This window comes from Hirundo rustica, chromosome Z (genome assembly GCF_015227805.2).
Source record: "Hirundo rustica isolate bHirRus1 chromosome Z, bHirRus1.pri.v3, whole genome shotgun sequence".
Classification (NCBI taxonomy): domain Eukaryota; kingdom Metazoa; phylum Chordata; class Aves; order Passeriformes; family Hirundinidae; genus Hirundo; species Hirundo rustica.
Window position 1 is genome coordinate 33,549,087 of NC_053488.1, and position 18,753 is coordinate 33,567,839.

The 18,753-nt window shown below is 38.1% G+C and overlaps 1 protein-coding gene across 1 annotated transcript in view; it reads left to right on the forward strand.

Moving 5' to 3' along the window:
• Positions 1–2,926: 2,926 nt before the first annotated feature.
• Positions 2,927–18,753, forward strand: part of CNTLN (centlein) — a 230,962-nt gene continuing 215,135 nt past the window's right edge. The window contains 1 exon segment of the mRNA XM_058424186.1: positions 2,927–3,236. Within this exon segment, the coding sequence (XP_058280169.1) occupies positions 3,144–3,236 (93 nt within the window). The 5' untranslated portion in view covers positions 2,927–3,143.

Genomic DNA, 18,753 nt, shown 5'->3' on the forward strand with positions numbered 1-18,753 from the left:
AATACAAATTCATTAGTGTAACGTTTTAACACTTTTGATTAAAATCAGGCTATTAAGGACATTTTTTGTTTAAAGGAAAATGAAAATGTTCTATTATGTACTCAACATGTCTCTACTTCTATTACCTAGGTATTTGGGATTGCTACAATGGATGGAGTAAATTTTTATTTCACATTAACATAAGGAAAAGAAATATACAATCAGAAAAAAAGAAGTTATCTGATCAGGAATAAATGCAACATGTTTGTAATATGAATATGTTTCAAAGAAAGATGTGGAATTTCCAAGGGCAAAAAGAAATCCAAACAAAAAATATTTTTTGCTTCTGTCACCAAAGCAACTTGGGGATTCCTTGTATTTGTGTAACGTTCACAGGAACTGTAAGTGAGTAAAAGCCATAACAAATAGGTTTCAGTAGTGCAATGTATTTCTAATAGATGTTGTTTAATTTTATACAAGTAAAATCCAAAGGAAAAATAGTTTTGGAAGAATTTAGCCTAACAGTCTCATGGATTTGTTAACTGTAAAAATGAAGATCTGGGAGAAATATAATGTACAAAATACTCTGATACAAGTCAATGTCTCCCAGTTCACTAAAACTTGCCAACTCCACATTTTAAATTTTCTCAAATATTCTAAAAATCATCATGAATATTGTTTGGGTTAATATCTAGAAACTTTATTATAGAGAATAAGCTTATGAAACAGCAGGAAAACAAATGTGATATTTGTTAAATGATATACAAAATATTACATCCTTAAAATAAGTATCTTGCTATGGGGTAGTGTTACTTTTGTGTTCATTACGGTAACGTGTTGTGTCTACACAAATAGTAAGTACATAATTCCTCTTTTAAGCTTCTAAAGTTGTAGGGTATTGCAGTAGTTTGTTTTGTGTTCTGTCAAGCTTTCAGCCTAGCCCCTGTAATAACTGAATCTTCTCAGCTCAACTTTGAATGACCTTGTACTTGGAAAACGTTTTTAAATCCTGTTTAGTCATTGTAGTTATTCAGAAGTTAAACTAAGCACACTGTTTTACAAGTATGGTTACCTCCTTGTTGCCCAAGTGTAATAGGGAACAAATGGTCAAGGGGACAATGATAAAAATATTTAGAAACAGATGAAAAGCAAAAAAGGCAGTTATTAAAAGGCAGGGATGTGGAAAAAGTGAAGGCTCCATAGAATCATAGTGACTGGATAACTTATGGTAGAAGAGAACTAGGAGATCCTAAAAGCAAAGAAAAAGTTTAAAATGTAAACATGTTAGAATTGACATAATGGTCATATGAACATTTAATAACACACAAAGATAAATGACAGGAAGTGCAAGATCACAAATATGAGATGATACAATACACAATGAGTGAGGAACTATAAAATATACAGGATGTTCTAAGGAGAGATGTGGTATTGATCCAGTAATTGTTGAATCTACTTAAATCTCCATATAACTGGACAGAGAAGACTCAAATGCAGTCTCTCACCTTTACATTTACATTCATAATTGTGCAGATTATATACTTGCAGTAATAGTAAAAAATGTAATTGAAAGATTATGTAAGAAATCTTGGCATTGAGTACTATAGCCACTCTCTTCTTCTTAGAAGGACTCTTGGACATCAGTGGAGTTTTATTTCTTGTCACAGGGCAACTTTTCCAGAAACTATATGAGTTTCAGTAAGTTACAATGGTGAGGAAAAGAAATTATACTTCTCTTTAAAAACAGGTATAATATTCCTCTAGTAAGATACTGATGTAAGTACTGACATACTGGTGAAATGAAATTTTCAGGCTAAATTATATTCTGAATATGTTTCAACCTTTCTCCATTTGTTTGGGGGAAAGTCTATGTTTTTTATGAGTATTTTTCTTCCCATGTGGGCTACACAACAATTTGCTTTGGCAATGCTGTTTAACCCTTTATTATAAAACCAGGTACTCTGCATATATGGATCTTAAACAGAGTACATTTACATAGTGGCACCAGCTTAAGTATTTCACATATTTGTAAGGGTTAGATCTTTGAAGCTTTCCTTTGCCTTCAGTTGTAGGCTCTGAAACCCAACTCCGGAAGCGATAGATAGGAAAAACTTCCTGTCGGAGAAATAAGTGTTGCTCATGCATCCCAAAACCGCTATGAAGACCTAACCTAAACCTAGGTCTCTGACTCTTGTCTTGCAACTGTTATTATTTAATTCAGAGAAAAAAGAAAAAAACAAACAACGAGGAAAAGGCATGAGACATTTGACTCAGGTATGCTGGAACCTCAGCACCTCGCAGAACATCCAGAAAACATCTCATTACCCCACCAACGTGTAAAAGTGTTCTGAAGGGATGGTGCCAGCAGATGGATCCAGGTTCTGCTCGGTGGTGCCTAGCAACAGGATTAGAGGCAATGGGCAAAACCTGATGCGCAGGAAGCTCCACCTGATCACGAGGAGGAACTTCCTTACTGTGCAGTAGCCAGGCACTGGAACTGATTGCCCAGAGAGGCTGTGGAATTGTCGCTCACCGGGGATATTCAAGAAGGATCCCGTGCTCTGGGATGACCCTGCCTGAGCAGGGAGGCTGGACCCGATTGCCCGCTGTGGTCCCTTCCAGCCTGACCCATTCTGTCAGTCTGACCTGTACGGTTCACATGTAAACATCTACCGTCTAAACAGCGGCGGGATTCAGGTGCTCCTATGGCTGAGCAAGGGCAGGGATCCGCTGGATTCCCAGGCATTTCCAACATCCTTCGCTCAGTGCCTTTGCAGGACAGCAGCCGCTCGTAGCCCTTGAAGAAGGCGTGCCGTTCCCTGGAAGCGCACCGCCTCGCGCTGCCACCCGCCCCCTCCGGCACCTCACGGCGCGTGCGCGGCCCCGCGCCTCGGGCGGGCGAATTCAAATTCTCCTCGTCGGGGCAGAGGTTGCGCTGTGACGTCATTGCACCGCGTCCTCTTTCTTCCCTACGGTTTCCGGCGCTCGCCCGCGCCGTGAGTGCGGCGGAAAGTTTTCATTTGTGTGGTTCACGGCGTAGGTTCTTTCCCCCGAGCGCGGGCGGCGGGGAGGCGGGGGGGTGCTGCCTGAGCCCGCTCCGCCGCGCGCGGACCCTCCTCTCCTCTCGCCGTCCCCGCAGAAGGAGTGGCGAGAGGCTTTCGGCGATGGCTTGGAGGGGTTTGGAAGCGGCGACGCAGCGGGTGGCAGAGCTGCAGGAGGAGCTGCGGGGTCTGGCGGAGCAGCTGAGCCGCTGCCAGGTACCTGAGCGCGGGGCGAGGGTCGGCCCGGGGCCGGGCGGGCGCGTCCCGTTTGGGCCCACGGGTTCGCGTCCCGCTCCCGGAAAGCAAGGAGGAGGAGCAGGACCGGGGCCGCCCGGCGCCTCCGAGACATGGATTAAATCGGGCCTGGGCTCTTGCCCTGTATGAAATCACCTGTCCCGAAGCTGTTTTGTTTACCCTTTCAGAAGCCACTGTTCGCTTGAAATGAAATGGCAGAAGTCCCGAGGTAGTGCCTTGTGCAGTTTAGGGGGAAAATGAACAGGCAGAGGGGTTTTAGGGCGTTTTAAGTCTTGAAGGAACCTTTCGAGGTAACTTCGTCTCTCCCCCAACCTTGCATCGGGATTAAATATAGCCAAGTTGTTTCTGGGAGGGGAGGGCTTAATGAGTAATTATGGGTGTACTTTAAAAAGTTCCTCCTCTGTGTCTTGCCCTGTGGCCTCCCTCCATAGATACACTTCCTTCCTTTTTTCCAGTTGGTCGTTCATTGCTGAGAGTTAGGTGTATTTATTAAAAATATAAAAACGTTGGTAATGTGAGGTCTTGTTCTAGAAAACAGGGAAAATTCTCTGCCAAACACATCGATTACACCAAAAGTATATGGCAGAGTGGAAGTGACACCTAATGCTGCAGGTATCCAGAACAGTATTTTCACATGGGATGTGGTCTGGTTAAACCTTGAAGGCCTGGGCTGATGAAGCCATCAGAAGAAAGCATCCGTCTGAAAGCAGAGGCTCCCTGCTTCAAGAAGCATTGATACACGTGACAGTTGGTGTTGGATTCCTGCCCTGGATAAAATCAAGACTTCTTGACAAAACGTTTTGCATAGGACATCTGTGGGGAGAAGGAGCTGTCAGTGAAAATTTTCTGTTTGGAAAAGCTGAACAATGCTAAATGCTTTGGGGATATCTTCAGTGTCTTGTGAGAGAAGTTAAGGAAACTCTAAAATGATACAGTTTACTATTCCTATGCAGATGTGTGCTATCAGACAAAATTTGGTGGAGGAAGAAGGAAGCCCTGTGCTCTTGCTTATTTGCTAGCTGAACATAAATTACTTATTACTAAAACCTTGTAACATGTGTTTTTGAACCTTATACATACTGGAAACTTCGAAGAAACAGTACAAATATGAATTTCTAATTGCTTTGATAACTTGATGTGCATGAATTGTAGTTAAGCATCTGATTTCCCCTTTAGATTAAGTTCAATTACATGTGCATTTCTACTTGTTCCTTGATGATCACATTCCATATGTGAATACATATTGAAATGTATTTTAAGTTTCTTGCATATTATCTTGCCAGTCTTGGATCTTTGTCTTCTATCAGATCAGACAGCTTTCTGTGAGGAAAGCAGGCAAAAAAAAAGAACAGGAAGACAGTTACTGCTTAAAAAAACCCCGTTTTTTGAAAAGGTTTTTTTTGTTTTTTTCAACAAAACCAGTCCTGTTTTTGAAAACAGAACCCAGTTGGTGTCCTGCAGTAATCTCTCCAGCTCTAGGTAGAGTCCAATACCTACCATTCTTCTAAGGACAGGGGATGCATGTGTTCAGGATTTATTTCAGACTATTAATAAAATAAAAAAGAAAGTGAAGCAGCAATCTCTACTTATAGATTCTCTGAAAGTGATGCAGTGTAGACATCTACATGCTTTACTATTTTACTAATCCATCAATACATTTGACAGGTTTAAGCACGCATATGTTACATAAAGAAGGGGGAAGCCAGATTTTAATAAGTAAAAGAGGTGCTAGCCTCATCAGTTAGGCAGCTTTTTCAGTATTGCATTTATCTAAAGCAATTAACTTTGTAAATAAAGTTTTGTGAAGATATTCTGAATTTGAGTGGGAACTAAAATAGCCTGATTTACTGAATTGACTTCAGAAAGATTCTTCAAGTGATTTGAAAGTCAACTGATGAAATTATTTGTAGATGGTTAGTCCATCTTAAGGTCATATTTCGTATGAAAACTTTGTGCAAAAAACATGTAATTTGAAAGCATAAATTCATAGGGGTAATGTTAATGTTGGTTTTTCTAGCAGCTTCATAGTTGAAATACAAAGTTGTTGCTGACCAGCTAATTTCTTTAGCATAATTTAATTTCATCTGCTGTGGTTTATTTAATTTCCTTTAGATTTAAGAACATTTGTTTCTGTGCTACCTCTTAATATTTGCAGGTTTTGTTAATCAGAATTGTGAAACCATTTAGGTTGGAAGGGGATTCTTGAGAGCATCTATTGCATCCCACCCTAGAACAGATTGTCCAGGACAGTGCCTGTTGGAGTCCAGGGCATTCCTTTGGCTGCCCTGGAGGGTCAGGGGCCTGGACAGGGGGGTCTGGGACCCTGGCCAGAGCTCAGAGGGACATTGGCTTTGATCTCAGTCCATGGGAGAGACTTCCAACACTGAGAGATGAATTACAGGCCACAAGAGTGTGAAAAATAGTAGTTTAGCTTACCACAGGGTGAAAAACCAGTAAATTTAGGTTTCTAGCATTGAAGTGAATGGGGGCAAGATGGAGGATTTGGGGTGTTGTCTCCTGCTTCTTCTTTCTTCTTCCCTCACTCCATTTCAGCTGTGACGGTGGCACAAAGTAGTTTAAAGAGATTGGGTCAGAGTAGAGATGACCTGTTTAGTATAAGTGATAGACATTGGCAAGTAATAATAAATAAAGAATACGTAGCAATTAGTATAAAAGATAACGACAGCCCAGTTCGGGGGGAGTCGGGAGGAGTCAGAGTCGGAGCCCGAGCAGCTGCAAACATCTTTCATGGGGCACGGAGAAAATTGTAAGATAAGAACAATAAACGAAGCATGCAGCCTTGAAAATTCAGAACCTGAAGACTCCGTCTCTTTCTTCCAGTTGGCACAGAGCTTTGCAGAGGGCAAAAGACTTTAAAACCACCTGAATGTCGGGGAAAGCCCACGACAAGTGCCTACTTAACTTTTGAGTATTTCCATTTCTGGAGACTGCAACCCCTCCGGACAACCTGTGGAGGTGTATCACGATAGAAGAGTTTCAGTTTCTGTTGAGATTTCCTTTGTCTTCTGCTCTATGCTTTTGGGTAGTGTTATCTCTTTCTTAGCAGGCATTTTGGATAGAAAAGTTGTGTAAATGTCTTTATAAAAGATGTTAGTGAGAGGGTGTTAACTTTTCATCCAGCAATTGGATAAAATTGCCAAAGTCCTTGTCCCTTTTTTCCTGTTTTCCTTTTTTCCTGTTTTCCTTTTTTCCTGTTTTCCTTTTTTCCTGTTTTCCTTTTTTCCTGTTTTCCTTTTCCTTTTTTCTTTTCCTTTTTTCCTTCTCCAGACTTATAAACTGCATTTCCAAAAAAACCTTCCCAGCTGAAATCTAGTTTAATAGTTCAAGGGTGTACCACAACTAAATGATTAGTCTTAAGTATCTGTTGAGGTATTAACCTTTTGGATACTTTTTTCCCCCAAGGAAAAAAGACATTTATATTATAGTTGAGGCTAAGGTTTTGGTTGGTTCTAAACAGAACAGTTTTAGCAAACAGATGTATGTATCCAAAAGTGATTTGGTATCTGAATAAATTACAGCATGTTTCTCTTCTACACACCTTCTTGGACTATTATATTCACTGTCATATAAACTGCACTTCTGAATTGAAGTCTCTTCTGGGAACTGGTACCTGTTGATAAAGGGGTCTGTTGTCTAAATACATGGGAACCTTCGTTGTCTAGTGAAGCTCCTGAGTCTTAGTGGAAGAATTGAGCATGATAGCGTTGCTCTAACCTCAGGTATTCCAGGCATCTACTTCTGGGTGTTGTTTCTTTTCTGTGACAGAATTCTGGAGAACCTGACTCTTTTAGTCATCCAGGAATGTGGCCTTTATATTCAGAATTTATTAGAAGAACATTTATTTTTTTCTTTTACAGTAACAATTCCCACAAAATAAAGGTGCCTACAAGAGTTATATATAGTGTTTTTAATACTTACTTTATTTTTTTTACATTCATTTTTTGATGATTTTCTAAAGCTGAGGTTCTACTACTAAGTCTTGACTTCTGCATCTTAGGTTGGTAGTATTTGATATTTATTTTAAAACCCCTCAAACCATTGTAGGAGTGTCCATCATAGTAAGCAAGATCTTGGAGTAGGGCCTGTTAAAAGCACAATTTTGTTGCAGTCACTCTGTGAAAACTGACATTAACATCAGTTCTGTGGTGGAATTTGCAAAAAATGAGAAAGCCAAATCAAGAAAATAGTCCAAAGCTCCCAGATTGTCTACTGAGAAGCCTCAGAGGTGTACCTCTACAGTATCCTCTTTTGGGAAAATTAGGGTTGTATCTGCAGTAAGATATTTTGTAATTATTTTTCATTTCAGTGGCTCCTCTTATTATTTTATTTGAGAATTAATTGAGAAATAAATGGTTCTTGAATTATGGTTCTTGAAAACAACTGAAACAGAAACAGTTTTTTATTTTTAAATAGAAACAGAAAATGGTTTTTTATTTTTAAATTTCTTGTTATCTTTGGCACCTTGTTACATGTCTGTGATGGGCTCGATGTTGTTGGAGGGCAGTGGAAAAATGAAGGTCAAATAGCAAGTCATGTGACATCTTGTCTCTATTACTTGTGTTAACTGCTGCATTCTTTTTCAGGGTTTTATGCTGCTGCCTACCACCTCAAAATATCAAGATCTTCAGTACCTATGTTCTTATTAGTCTTGAGAGTTTTTGGTTTTCCTTACTGTTTAAAAGATCTGGCTTGTGTTTCCCCTCCATCTTGTTTTCCCTTGTGGTTATGTATTTTGGGGGTGGAGCAGTTGCATATGCTGTTTTTGCAAAATACAGTGGCTCCTGCTATAGGAAATTAGTCTGGTTTGTTTGTTTCTGGTTTTTTTTCTTGTGCTTGTTTTGATTTTTATTGGGTTTTTTTGTAAGAGGGATGGTATATCTCTGGAAGCTCATTTTACAGGTGGAGTTTCTGAACCAGATTACTTTCTTTAGTTTTATGTGCTTTCTCTTTAGTCTTGTTTATTTCTTTAAACCCTTTTTGGTCTATAGAGATTTATAGCATATTCCTTGGTGTCCTGTAGGGAAGCCTCTTGTGGTGAAGGACTGTTCATTTGGTGTAAAATAATGTGCATTGCTAAATTGGTGTTTGATGTCCTAGCTCTTGACCTCTTTCTGGGATAGACAATTTCATGCCCCCCTATTCTGTAACTGAAAAGATAGGAATAGTTCTTTCAGGTATTCTGTGATGAGAATCTACATCCTTGCTTAGAACAAGACAGTGATTCTGGACTGGATTTTCCATGTTGAACAGTGTCATTTATTGATAGTAATACAGAAAGTTGGAAGAAGCAAGCACATTATCATCTGGTTTTACTTATGCTATTGGTGATACTCACAGGACAAGTTTGAGTTGTTTAGCTCAATTTTATATTTACCAGCCTAGGATGCCTCTATTCATCAAAAATGCTGGTTTGAATTCAAGCAAGTGTCTTTACAATTTACCCATTATTAGTTTCAAAAAAACCAAGACACCATCAGTCCTCATTCTACTCATTGCAGCTTTTTGATTTCAAAGGTAATGTGGCATGTCTGGTTGCTAAAATGATAGTGTTTTCCTTACTGAGGACTTTTTTTTCCTAACTTTGTGGTTCTATCAAGCTGACCTACTCTTTTTTTTTTCTTTTTATTTTTTTTTTATTTTTATTTTTTTCTTTCTTTCTTTCTTTCTTGCATAAAAATACATGTATTGTTTTTAGGGAGGTCTTGTTAGTGTTATCTTCTGTAGCTCATGGGCCTTTTCTGTCAGTCATAGTTATAATGCCTACTCATTTTCTGTGTTGGGAATTATGTATGCCATTACATGGTACTCTGCACAGCCCAAAAATACAATCTGCCAACTGGCAGTAGTCTGCAGACCATACTGTTTAGTCAAAGAAACCATACTGTGTATGGTTCTCAATTTACAAATGTGGTTTATCCACTGAAAAATAGAGAGTTCACCATTAATCAAAAAGTTAGGAACTGATCAGTAATCTGTTAAAGGTTCTGCTGTAGCAGAATCACTGGTAGCATTTCAGCACTTTTGTCCGAAGATGCTGAATACAAATGAGGAATAAAGAGATCTTCCAGTAGCTGCTGCTGCATTTGCTTCTCTTCAATACCCAGGATTGGAAAGAAATCTTGAAGAGTGGACTACATATATCTCTTGGCATTTTTGGGTAAAAGAAGATCGAGAGAGATGGCTGCTACTTTGTGGGAAGTGGAGTGGCAGGGATTTCTATTGCGTCTTGCCTTGTTTCACGCTGTGTTTCCTCCTTATTGTGAAAAGCTATGCATAGATCCATTTTGGTCTTCATGTCCTGTTTTATAGTGTGCTTGAAGAAAAAGGACAGTTATCTGTGGGCAGGGGAACTGTTTAGGTTTGATCACTTTCTGTTCCAGGGAGAATTGTAAAACATTCTATTTGCCATCATTAGTGCTGATAACAGAAAATATTTCATTATGTGTAAAAACGGGTGCATTTATTCATTCTGGACCAATTTAATATCCAGCACACCCAGTGAAAATAATGTAGCCATGAAACTATTGATTTATATCAAGTTTTAACCCCCCCTCCTTTATTTACAAGCAAACATGAGAAGTACATTAACACACCAAGACATTGTGTTGCTTCTTAATAGATGACTAGATATTGCAGATGTATTTTAATTCTGCATTATTCATATTAGAAATGTTTTTAAATCAATATCTGAGAACTGAAAGTAGCAAGAAATTTTAAAACCTCAAAAAACCAGAACACTGAGACATAGTTCTTTCGTGGTGTTGTATTTTTGTGTCAACTTTGTTCTTATCCAACCAACTTTGTGACCCAATTGAAATTTTTGTAAACTACCAGTATGAGAATTTGAGTGTTTCAGTATTTCTTCTAGATGGTTGATATCCATACTGTTCTTTTGAAGTGGAGCAAAGTGTTTAGTGCTTCCATTCATTAAATGCTAATTTCTTTTATTAGTGATTAAGCCAAGACCACATATTTATTGGTGCCAAGGGATGCCAGCTGTTTAGTGCTGTGGGTGGTTTTCTTGTTATTTTATACTCTTATATTTTGCCATAAGGAATGTAAATCACATGAGTCTGATTAGTACAGTTGTTGTTAATAAAAGCCTTACTCTTTTTGTATTATATACAGAAGTAGTGTTGTTGAATACCTAAGTTTATTTCTTTCTACTTTTTTTTTTTCCACTTCTGATGAATTTTAGTTAAGTGTGGTAAATTTTTTGTACCTTTTGAAAAATACTGGTTTAAAATATAGAAGTAAAACTGAAGATGAACTAGAAGTGATTTTTTTTTAAAAAAAAAGTATATTTTTGTGTTTCATAAAATAACTCCTTGTTCACGGTATATCTATGTGTGAATATTTCGGATTGGCCCGGCATGTTAGTGGGAATTTAAAATTTGATGTAGAGATTACGGAGTCATAGAATAGCTTGGTTGGAAGGGCCTTTAAAGATCACCTAGTCCAGCCTCCCTGGCCAGGAATGTCTTTCAGTAGATCATGTTGCTTAAAAGCCTACCCAAAATGTCTTTGAACACTTCAGTGGTGGGGGATCTACAATCTTCTTCCATTGCCACACCACCTTGTGGTCTGCACTTTCCTTATGTTCAATCTGAATCTATAGTTAATCCAAAATTAAATATTTTTAAATTAAAAGGGGTACAGTTTAAAACTGGTGAACCTTCGTCTGTTACTTGAGACATTGATAAAGTTTGTCTTTCTTAGAAGTGCCCTTTAGGTATTGAAAGGCTACAGTCAGGACCCTTGTGCACATTTTCCAGGCACAAACCCAACTCTGTCATCCTGTTTTCACAGGAAAGGTGTTTCATGCCTCTGGTCAGTTTTGTGGCCCTGCTATGGACTGTGCTGATATGGCCATGTCTTTCTGGTGCTGGGGTCCACAGAGCTGGACACAGTACGCCAGGTCGGGTCTCACAACAGCAGATGGGAGAGGGAGAGTTGTCTCCTGCGACCTGGTAGGCCCAGGATACAGTTGGCTTTCTGGTGTGCAAGTGTGTGCTGTTGGTTCATGTTTAGCATTTTGTCCAGCAGTCCAGGCAAGTCCTTTTCCACAGTACTCCTCTCAATAAATTCATCCCACAGTCTGTATTGATAATAGGCTTTACCCTACCCCGGTGCAAGACCTTGCACTTCGTCTTGTTTCAGCTTAGATTTTCAAGCCAGCTGATGTCATTCCTTCTGGATGGCATCCCTTCCTATTGGTATAGAAACTGCAGTGATCGGCTTGGGACTGTTTATATCATGAAGATGTAATTAGGAAGATACTAAACAGTACCAGTTTCAGGATGAGCCCTGGTGGAACACCACTTACGATTGGTTTCCATGTGGACGCAGAGCTGTTAACTGTAACATTCTGGAAAGGGACATAGAGCCCATTCCTTATTCATCTAATAATCCATCCATCAAACCCATTAGCTCAGTAGTGAAATGGCAAGAATGTTGTGGGAGACTGTATCAAAGGCTTTATGGAAGTGTAGCTAGGTGACATCCATAGCTCTTCATTTATGCACTGATTTAATCACTCAATTTTTAGGACCATTAGATTATCAGGCTTGGCTTGCCCTTGGTGAAGTATGTTGCCTGTATCCAAGTACTTTCTTGTCATCCATGCGACTTGTCATAGTGTACTGGTTTGAAAGCAAACCATTGAGAGATTCCAAGTCAGAACTACAATTTAGTAGTAAAATTAAAATAAGTGCAATCGTACAGAAAGAATGGCAGAGTCAGGATACAGCCTGACACCGTATTGGTCAGGCTCTTGGTAGCAGTCTGATTCAAGGGTAGATGTGTTTCTGTTGAAGCAGTGATCCTGTTGAAGGGTCTGGTCTTTCTCTTAAATTCCAGGTTATGTAGCTCTTGTCCTCTGGGAATACAGTAGGTGGGGCTGGCCTTGGTGTTCCAAGTCTCAGATTATATCTAGGTAAGAATGCTTGATTCGTGCCCCTGGGCGGAGCTTCTCACAATGAAATTATGTAATTCTTGAGTCATGCAGTGAGACCTTGATTGCCCATTAGCAGAAGATAGCCCCTGGCGGGAGTTATCAGGCATGAGTCTGGAGGAGATAAGGAGCACCGCCACACCTGGTTTAACAACTTATGAAGATGGTAATAAAATATATACTTTTGTTTACATCTTAACATTGTAACCTAAGACACATAGCACATAATAGGAGGACCTGTTCTATGATTTTACTGGGCACTATGGCTTGCAGATTGGTGGTTCCCATGGTTCTTTTTACCCTTTTTTTAAAATGACATGAAATTCCCTTTCCTCCAGTCATTGTCTGACTGCCCTAAGATAGACATGAGTGCAAAAAATACCAGTTAAGGGAACAACAAACTACTGCTTTTGTCAGTAAAGGAAGTTGCATTTTATGTGCAGACATTAGGCTCTTGTAATTTTTCCAAATGCACTGGGGAGGCCTCTAGAACATACTTTTATGTCTATGTTTACCATGTTGTTACAGATTCAACATGAAGGAGAATGACTGCGTGTAGCTGGTCTAGTTTTCCCATCTAATTATTTTGGCTTAGGAAGGAGGTATGCTGTTCTTGAAGAGGGACTTCAAATAGTCTTCTTGTCCTTTGCTGTTACTGAGTGTGCACTGTTTCAACTATTTGAAGTTTAGTTCACAACTTAAAAGGTATGCAATATTCTATTTGTCCACAATTTTATAGGATTTGGAAAATACTACAATGTCATTTCAGACACAGTTGAAATAATGGACCCCAATAGCACTTGGTTGGCCATGGTAATAAAGAGGCAATATATCCAAGTGCATACATGTGGTTCTATTGTCTATAAACTAAAATTATTTATGAATGGATTAAAAATCACAAGTGTGTCATAGTTATATTAATCCAGAGCATTACATTTAAATAAAACTAACTCTGAGAGCTGTGGTGAAGCTTTTAAATTATCCTGTGCTCTCAAATAAGTGATGGAATTATTACAATAACTCTCAGAATTGTGGTGCTGACAGGAAGCAGTTATGCAACTTAGAAAATTCATGTCCTATCCAGTTCTGTGCACTTTCCATCTAAATTACTTCTATGACCGCTGTTAGTTTTAATTGCAGTAAGTAAATGTAGAAAGTTACAGCTTGAAATGAAAGCTGGCAGATCACTTATCCTATCCTTGACCTAGAAAGGGATTAAAAGAAAGCTTTTGATTTCTCACATTTTCTCTTTTTTGAATAGATTTCCTACATGCAGCAAGTGCCACGTCTTGAGTATTGAGTACTTTGAAAAAAGCAACTGCTGGCAGAGGGCTGTTCTAGTGAATGAAGGGAAACAGAGCATCCTGTGTGATCACTGAAGAAGAAAATAATTTACTTTTTGCTATTCAGTGAGGGTGGCCTTGTGTGTAATAGGTCCATGTCTATCTAATAAGTTCTGTCTACCAGTGAATTGATGTTTATTTTTGTCCCTTCCTCCTGTGATGGTGCTGATCTGCCTTTAGTGTTGTTCATTTTTTGACTATGCCATGACCAGGAAGTACCTTGTATTTCCTGCCAGTTGATGACACAATAAGTCAGTTATTTATGCCAATTAAGAATATATAATAAAATTACTCAGTTAAGTGCACTGCTGTCTTTTTGTTATGCTGATGAACTGACTGAGAGTTTGCTGATTAAATCATGTGTAATAACAGCATCTTTTAGTGTAAGTTGGGTGGTATTTTTGCTTAGACTGCTACTAGGGCATCCACATTTTAACAATGACAGCACTTTATTACTTTTATCATGCCTGTTTGCATTCAGCAGAGTAATGAGTAAGGATTCAGTTTCTAAGGGAGTGTGTGTGTGTATGAAGGGGTGTGTGTGTAAACATACACACAAATGTAAGTAAAGCAGTATTCTACATTGTCCCTTTTTTGAATCAAATGTATATTTCTTGCAAGAAATATACATTTGATATATGTACCAAGATAACAGGAATTTCTTTGAATAGAAAATAATGTGTGGAATATACATGAAACTTTCTTTCTTTTTTTACTATAATATATTTACATGTTGATTGTGTCTCACTTATGCAGCAACATCAAGGAATTGAGGCGACAGGCAAAAGTACGCTGCTGAAGATGTCTTTTAAAAAAAGCAGTCTGTCTGGTCAAGTCACCTACAGCCCTCTTACGTATTTCTACTTGATAATTAGATGTTAACAGTGTCTCTGAGTGACTTCTGTGAACTTGAAAATAACACAGTATTAATTTAAGAGCCTGATGTGTCTAAGGTTCTAAGTTTTCTTGTGAGTTACTGATCTCTGGGGGCTTTTTAGATTGAAAAGCATAGCACCACACAGATAGATTCTCCAAAGAGTAAGAGTATTTTTTGTTGTGACTACTCAGCAGGACTTGGTTGTAAAGAGACTACTCTTATTTAGGAATGTAATATGTGATTGGAAAACACAAAGAAACACTGGCACAGTAGGGCCAAGAGAGTCTGAACTGACTGTATGCCGCACTGTAAGTTTTAAAGTCTTGTGAGATATCAAGAAAGAAGCAACTCTTGTCACTTGCATGTGAACTGTATATGTCGTCTTGATAAGAGACTTTAGCTGCTTATTTTGAAGTGTACTAGTCTATCCTAGGTGTTAGGGGAGCCCAGAACAATCCATAGAAGTTTTCTTGCAGGTTTTTCAGTGCTTATGCCAGCCAGCCAGGTTATTTCGTATGTTCCCCCTTCACTCCCCATGCCCTGTAGTGTTTTGATTTCCATACAAATTTTTCAAGCCTGACAATTGTGTTTTGAAATACTCAATTCATAACACAGAAAATTATAAGTATGTAATTATTATAGAGTGCTTATTAAAAATTAACAGTAAACCAATAGCTTCCTCTGTCCTCGCAACTGTTATTTTCCCACTTGGGGTATGGACTGATTAAAGAACTAAAATGAGAGTTTGTGTCCTGTATTTCTGTAGTGATGATTGGAGAGGCAGGGGTGGGGAAGAGGCTGTTTGGATTGAGTGTAAAGAGTTTGGGGTTCATGTTTTGCTTTTCTGCTCTGTGGATATTCTCTTCCAGATTTGAGAAGATGAATAATAATAAGTGAATAATAATTTGTAATGCTGTAAAGATTTAAGGTATGATAGGAGTCCTTAACAGCAGTTAACATGCCTAGAAATAAACACAGTGAAGCATCAAAAGGAGTACTGATTTCAAATTGCAGGTAACTAAGATGCTTGATGTATGAATTTATGTTAAAGGGGGGTAAGTTTTTCAGTTTATCCTTGTTCTCAACACAGTGCATAATATACATCTAAACAAAATACTGCACTTACTTGTAAATTTAATACCCAAAATGTTATGAATGTGTAGTTTCTGTGAGGTAAAAAAAAAAAGAACAAAGATACTGCTTCTGCTTTTGATACTTGTTTTGCTGCTAATTAAAAATTTTACTTTAGTAATTTCAGTATCATTACTTTAAAAGAAAGATGCCAGCTAATTCTCCTTGATAAAGTGGTATAAAAATATTCAAGATTCTATGGCTCTAAGTTTCTATTAGACAAATAACTGCAATATTGATTTAATATTGTTTTACGTACTTGTGATATCAAATCACCCTTCCAAAAGGAAGATAAAATATTTTAAATAAGGATATTTGTCTTTCCCTGCTTGTAAGTTGGAGGCATTCTTAGTTTTTTGATTTCTGCTGAGGTTTTATAAATTCACAGCTTCACTTGAAAGCAAATACTCATGCTGTAGCTAGCTATGCCATATAACATTTGTTAGTGGCTTATCTTTTGTCAGTGTTTCTGAGCTTGCTGCTGTTTAAAATCAGCAAGAAAAAATCCAATATATTTTGCAAAGAGCACTTTCAAAGCCTAAAGTAGTCTTCATTTCTGTTTGTCTTTCAGTATGATGAACTACAATCACTTTTCACTGTAGGCTGGGGGGAAAAATGCCACTTTTCATGGAATACACAATGTGCTCTTCTTTTTTCAGAGTATTTTTGTTCCTGCATGCAAACTTGATTACAGGGTGAGCATCTTTATATGACATTAGGTATGTTGTAAGTAATGAGTAATTTTTGCTAGCTTTCAAATGACATCTATATTCTGCCTTTATATAAGATCTCAGCTGTTCAAGGTACACTCTTGCTGTCGTCTTGAGCTGTTAACATGCACTTGAGTAGGCTGAATGTTCTTTGGGTAAGCTGAAGATTGATACATCCCAGGCGCTGACAGCTGCAGTGTTTTTCTCTGCCAACTTCAGACAGTGTAAGCAGTCTTTTTTCCATAGAAATTGTTTGGCTCCCAGGGCCATGCAGGGAAAAGCTTTACCAAGTCCATGAATTCTGCCAAGAGCTTAAAGAGGCTGTTTAAACTTCTTTTCATCTTAAACCTTAATAATTTCTAACTAATACTCATTCCATTATAAAAAATACTTAATTAATCATATTTCTGAGATTTAAATGAAACAGCTATTAAAATATTTGGCATTTTAAAGATAAGAAAGTCACATATGGTAACTCAGCATTCCTTGAGTAGTTTCTTAGTAGTATTTTGTTGTCATAATGAAAATTTTTGTGCATTTCTGTGTAAACCTTGTTTTTGTGAAACAAAGTGAAATATATTTTTAACTTTGGATGAAGCTGTGATTTTTTGTTTGTTTGACCGGTTTTTTTTCTTTACTGGTTTACATTATTTGAACATACATCTGTGTCCTTATTCTTTTGGCAGAAGTGCACTTAGGCAGGACATTGCTTGGTTTTGTGTGCATTTAGAGAAGTTAAAGTACTGTCCTAGGTTACAATGTAAGGTGTGCCCAAAATATGTATTCTATCACCATCTACATGAGCTGTTGAAGCTAGGTTGGGCAGTGTTTCCCTTGCCCCCTCCCTCCAGACTATCTTCTGTTAATGGCCCATCAACGCCCTGCTGCATGACTCATAGATAACTCCCTCCAGGAGCTATCTCTGTTGAATGGGCAATCAAGAACCCATTGCAAGACTGATAAAATGATATCAGCCCATTGTGAGATGCTCTGCCCAGGGGGAGGAACCAAGCATTCCCACCTGGATATAATCTGGGATTTGGGACAGCACAGGCAGCCTTACCCACTGGATTTCCCAGAGGACAAGAGCTACCAGACCTTTCTGTGGGAACACTGCTTCAACAAGACCACTTCATCTGGACTGCTGCCACCATGGTTTCAGGTTGTATTCTGACTCTGTCAGTGATCTTTTGTACTATTGCATGCGTTTTATTTTATTTACCTATTTTTTTCTCTCCTATTAAATTGTTTTTTCTGACTTGGAGTCTCTCGCTGTTTTTGCCTTCAAGCCAGCATAAGTACATATCGAGTACATAGTGAAAAACATATGATGATTTAGTTTAGAATATATTTTGATAAATTGCAGCATTGCTTTATAGTTCTGTGTGTGCTCATTCATAGTTTGCTGCAGTAACTTTAAATATTAACTTGTCATCATCAAAAATAAATAACATATATTGAAATATCATTGTTTTGCAGTTTTGGAAATTCCAATGACTTTTCACTTTCTTCCATAGGATTTGTGAAGGCTTTGGTTTGTATTTTGTGGTTGTAGTTTTTGTTGTTTATCGCTTAATGGACACATTTACCCTTTTGTCTAGCTGATTCTTTGAAGTTTGTTTAGTGCCCATTCGATATTCCTTATTGCAGAGAAGATTTTTTATTTTACAGTCGGGATGAGTTTTTTTAATGTTGTTTCATCTACTGTTCTTTTAGCACAGAAGTGTTGCAGAACTTAGGAGTGGCAATTTCAGTGACACTAGTACAAATTTGTGGGTGATTTTACTCTTCTTTGGACAACTTCAAGTAGTCTGTGGAATAGTTACAGGTTAAATAGACCTGCTTATTTAGTTAAAAGAGATGGTTTGTAACTGAGTGTTTGTGTTTTCATTAGGGATGTTTGTTGAACATTTTTACTATAAATGCAAAATTATATTTTGTATTTATATTGTCAATATAATTGATAATATAATCAATTTCTGAGCAGAAATTATGGGAGGAATATGAAGACTTCCCTCTTATTGTACATATATATATAGTGCATATTTGTTCATTAGGAACAATTCAACACCTATTGCTGTGGTTTTTGGCTTTTTTTGGCATTTCTTTTTGTAACAGGGGAAAGCTGTGCTTAGAAGTATTCATCTGAAAGTTGTGTGCTCTTCTGTGTTCTTGGGATGCTTCAAACTGTTTTCCAGCTAGAATCTGAGATGTATACAAATCTGCATGGTAGGACGACAAGCAGACATCCCTGCTTGTAGGAAGTCTCATGGTGTTTGATAGTGCTTCTTAGAGTCATATGGAAGCCCAAGGGTCTCAGATCTTTTAATATATAAAAGAATAAGCAGAAAACCCAATAGCTTCTTCTGTGGTTTGGTTTTAGGACAGTAAAGAGGAAAGTTACTGTTGGGGTTTAGGTTTGTTCCTTTTTTTTGTCTTAGAG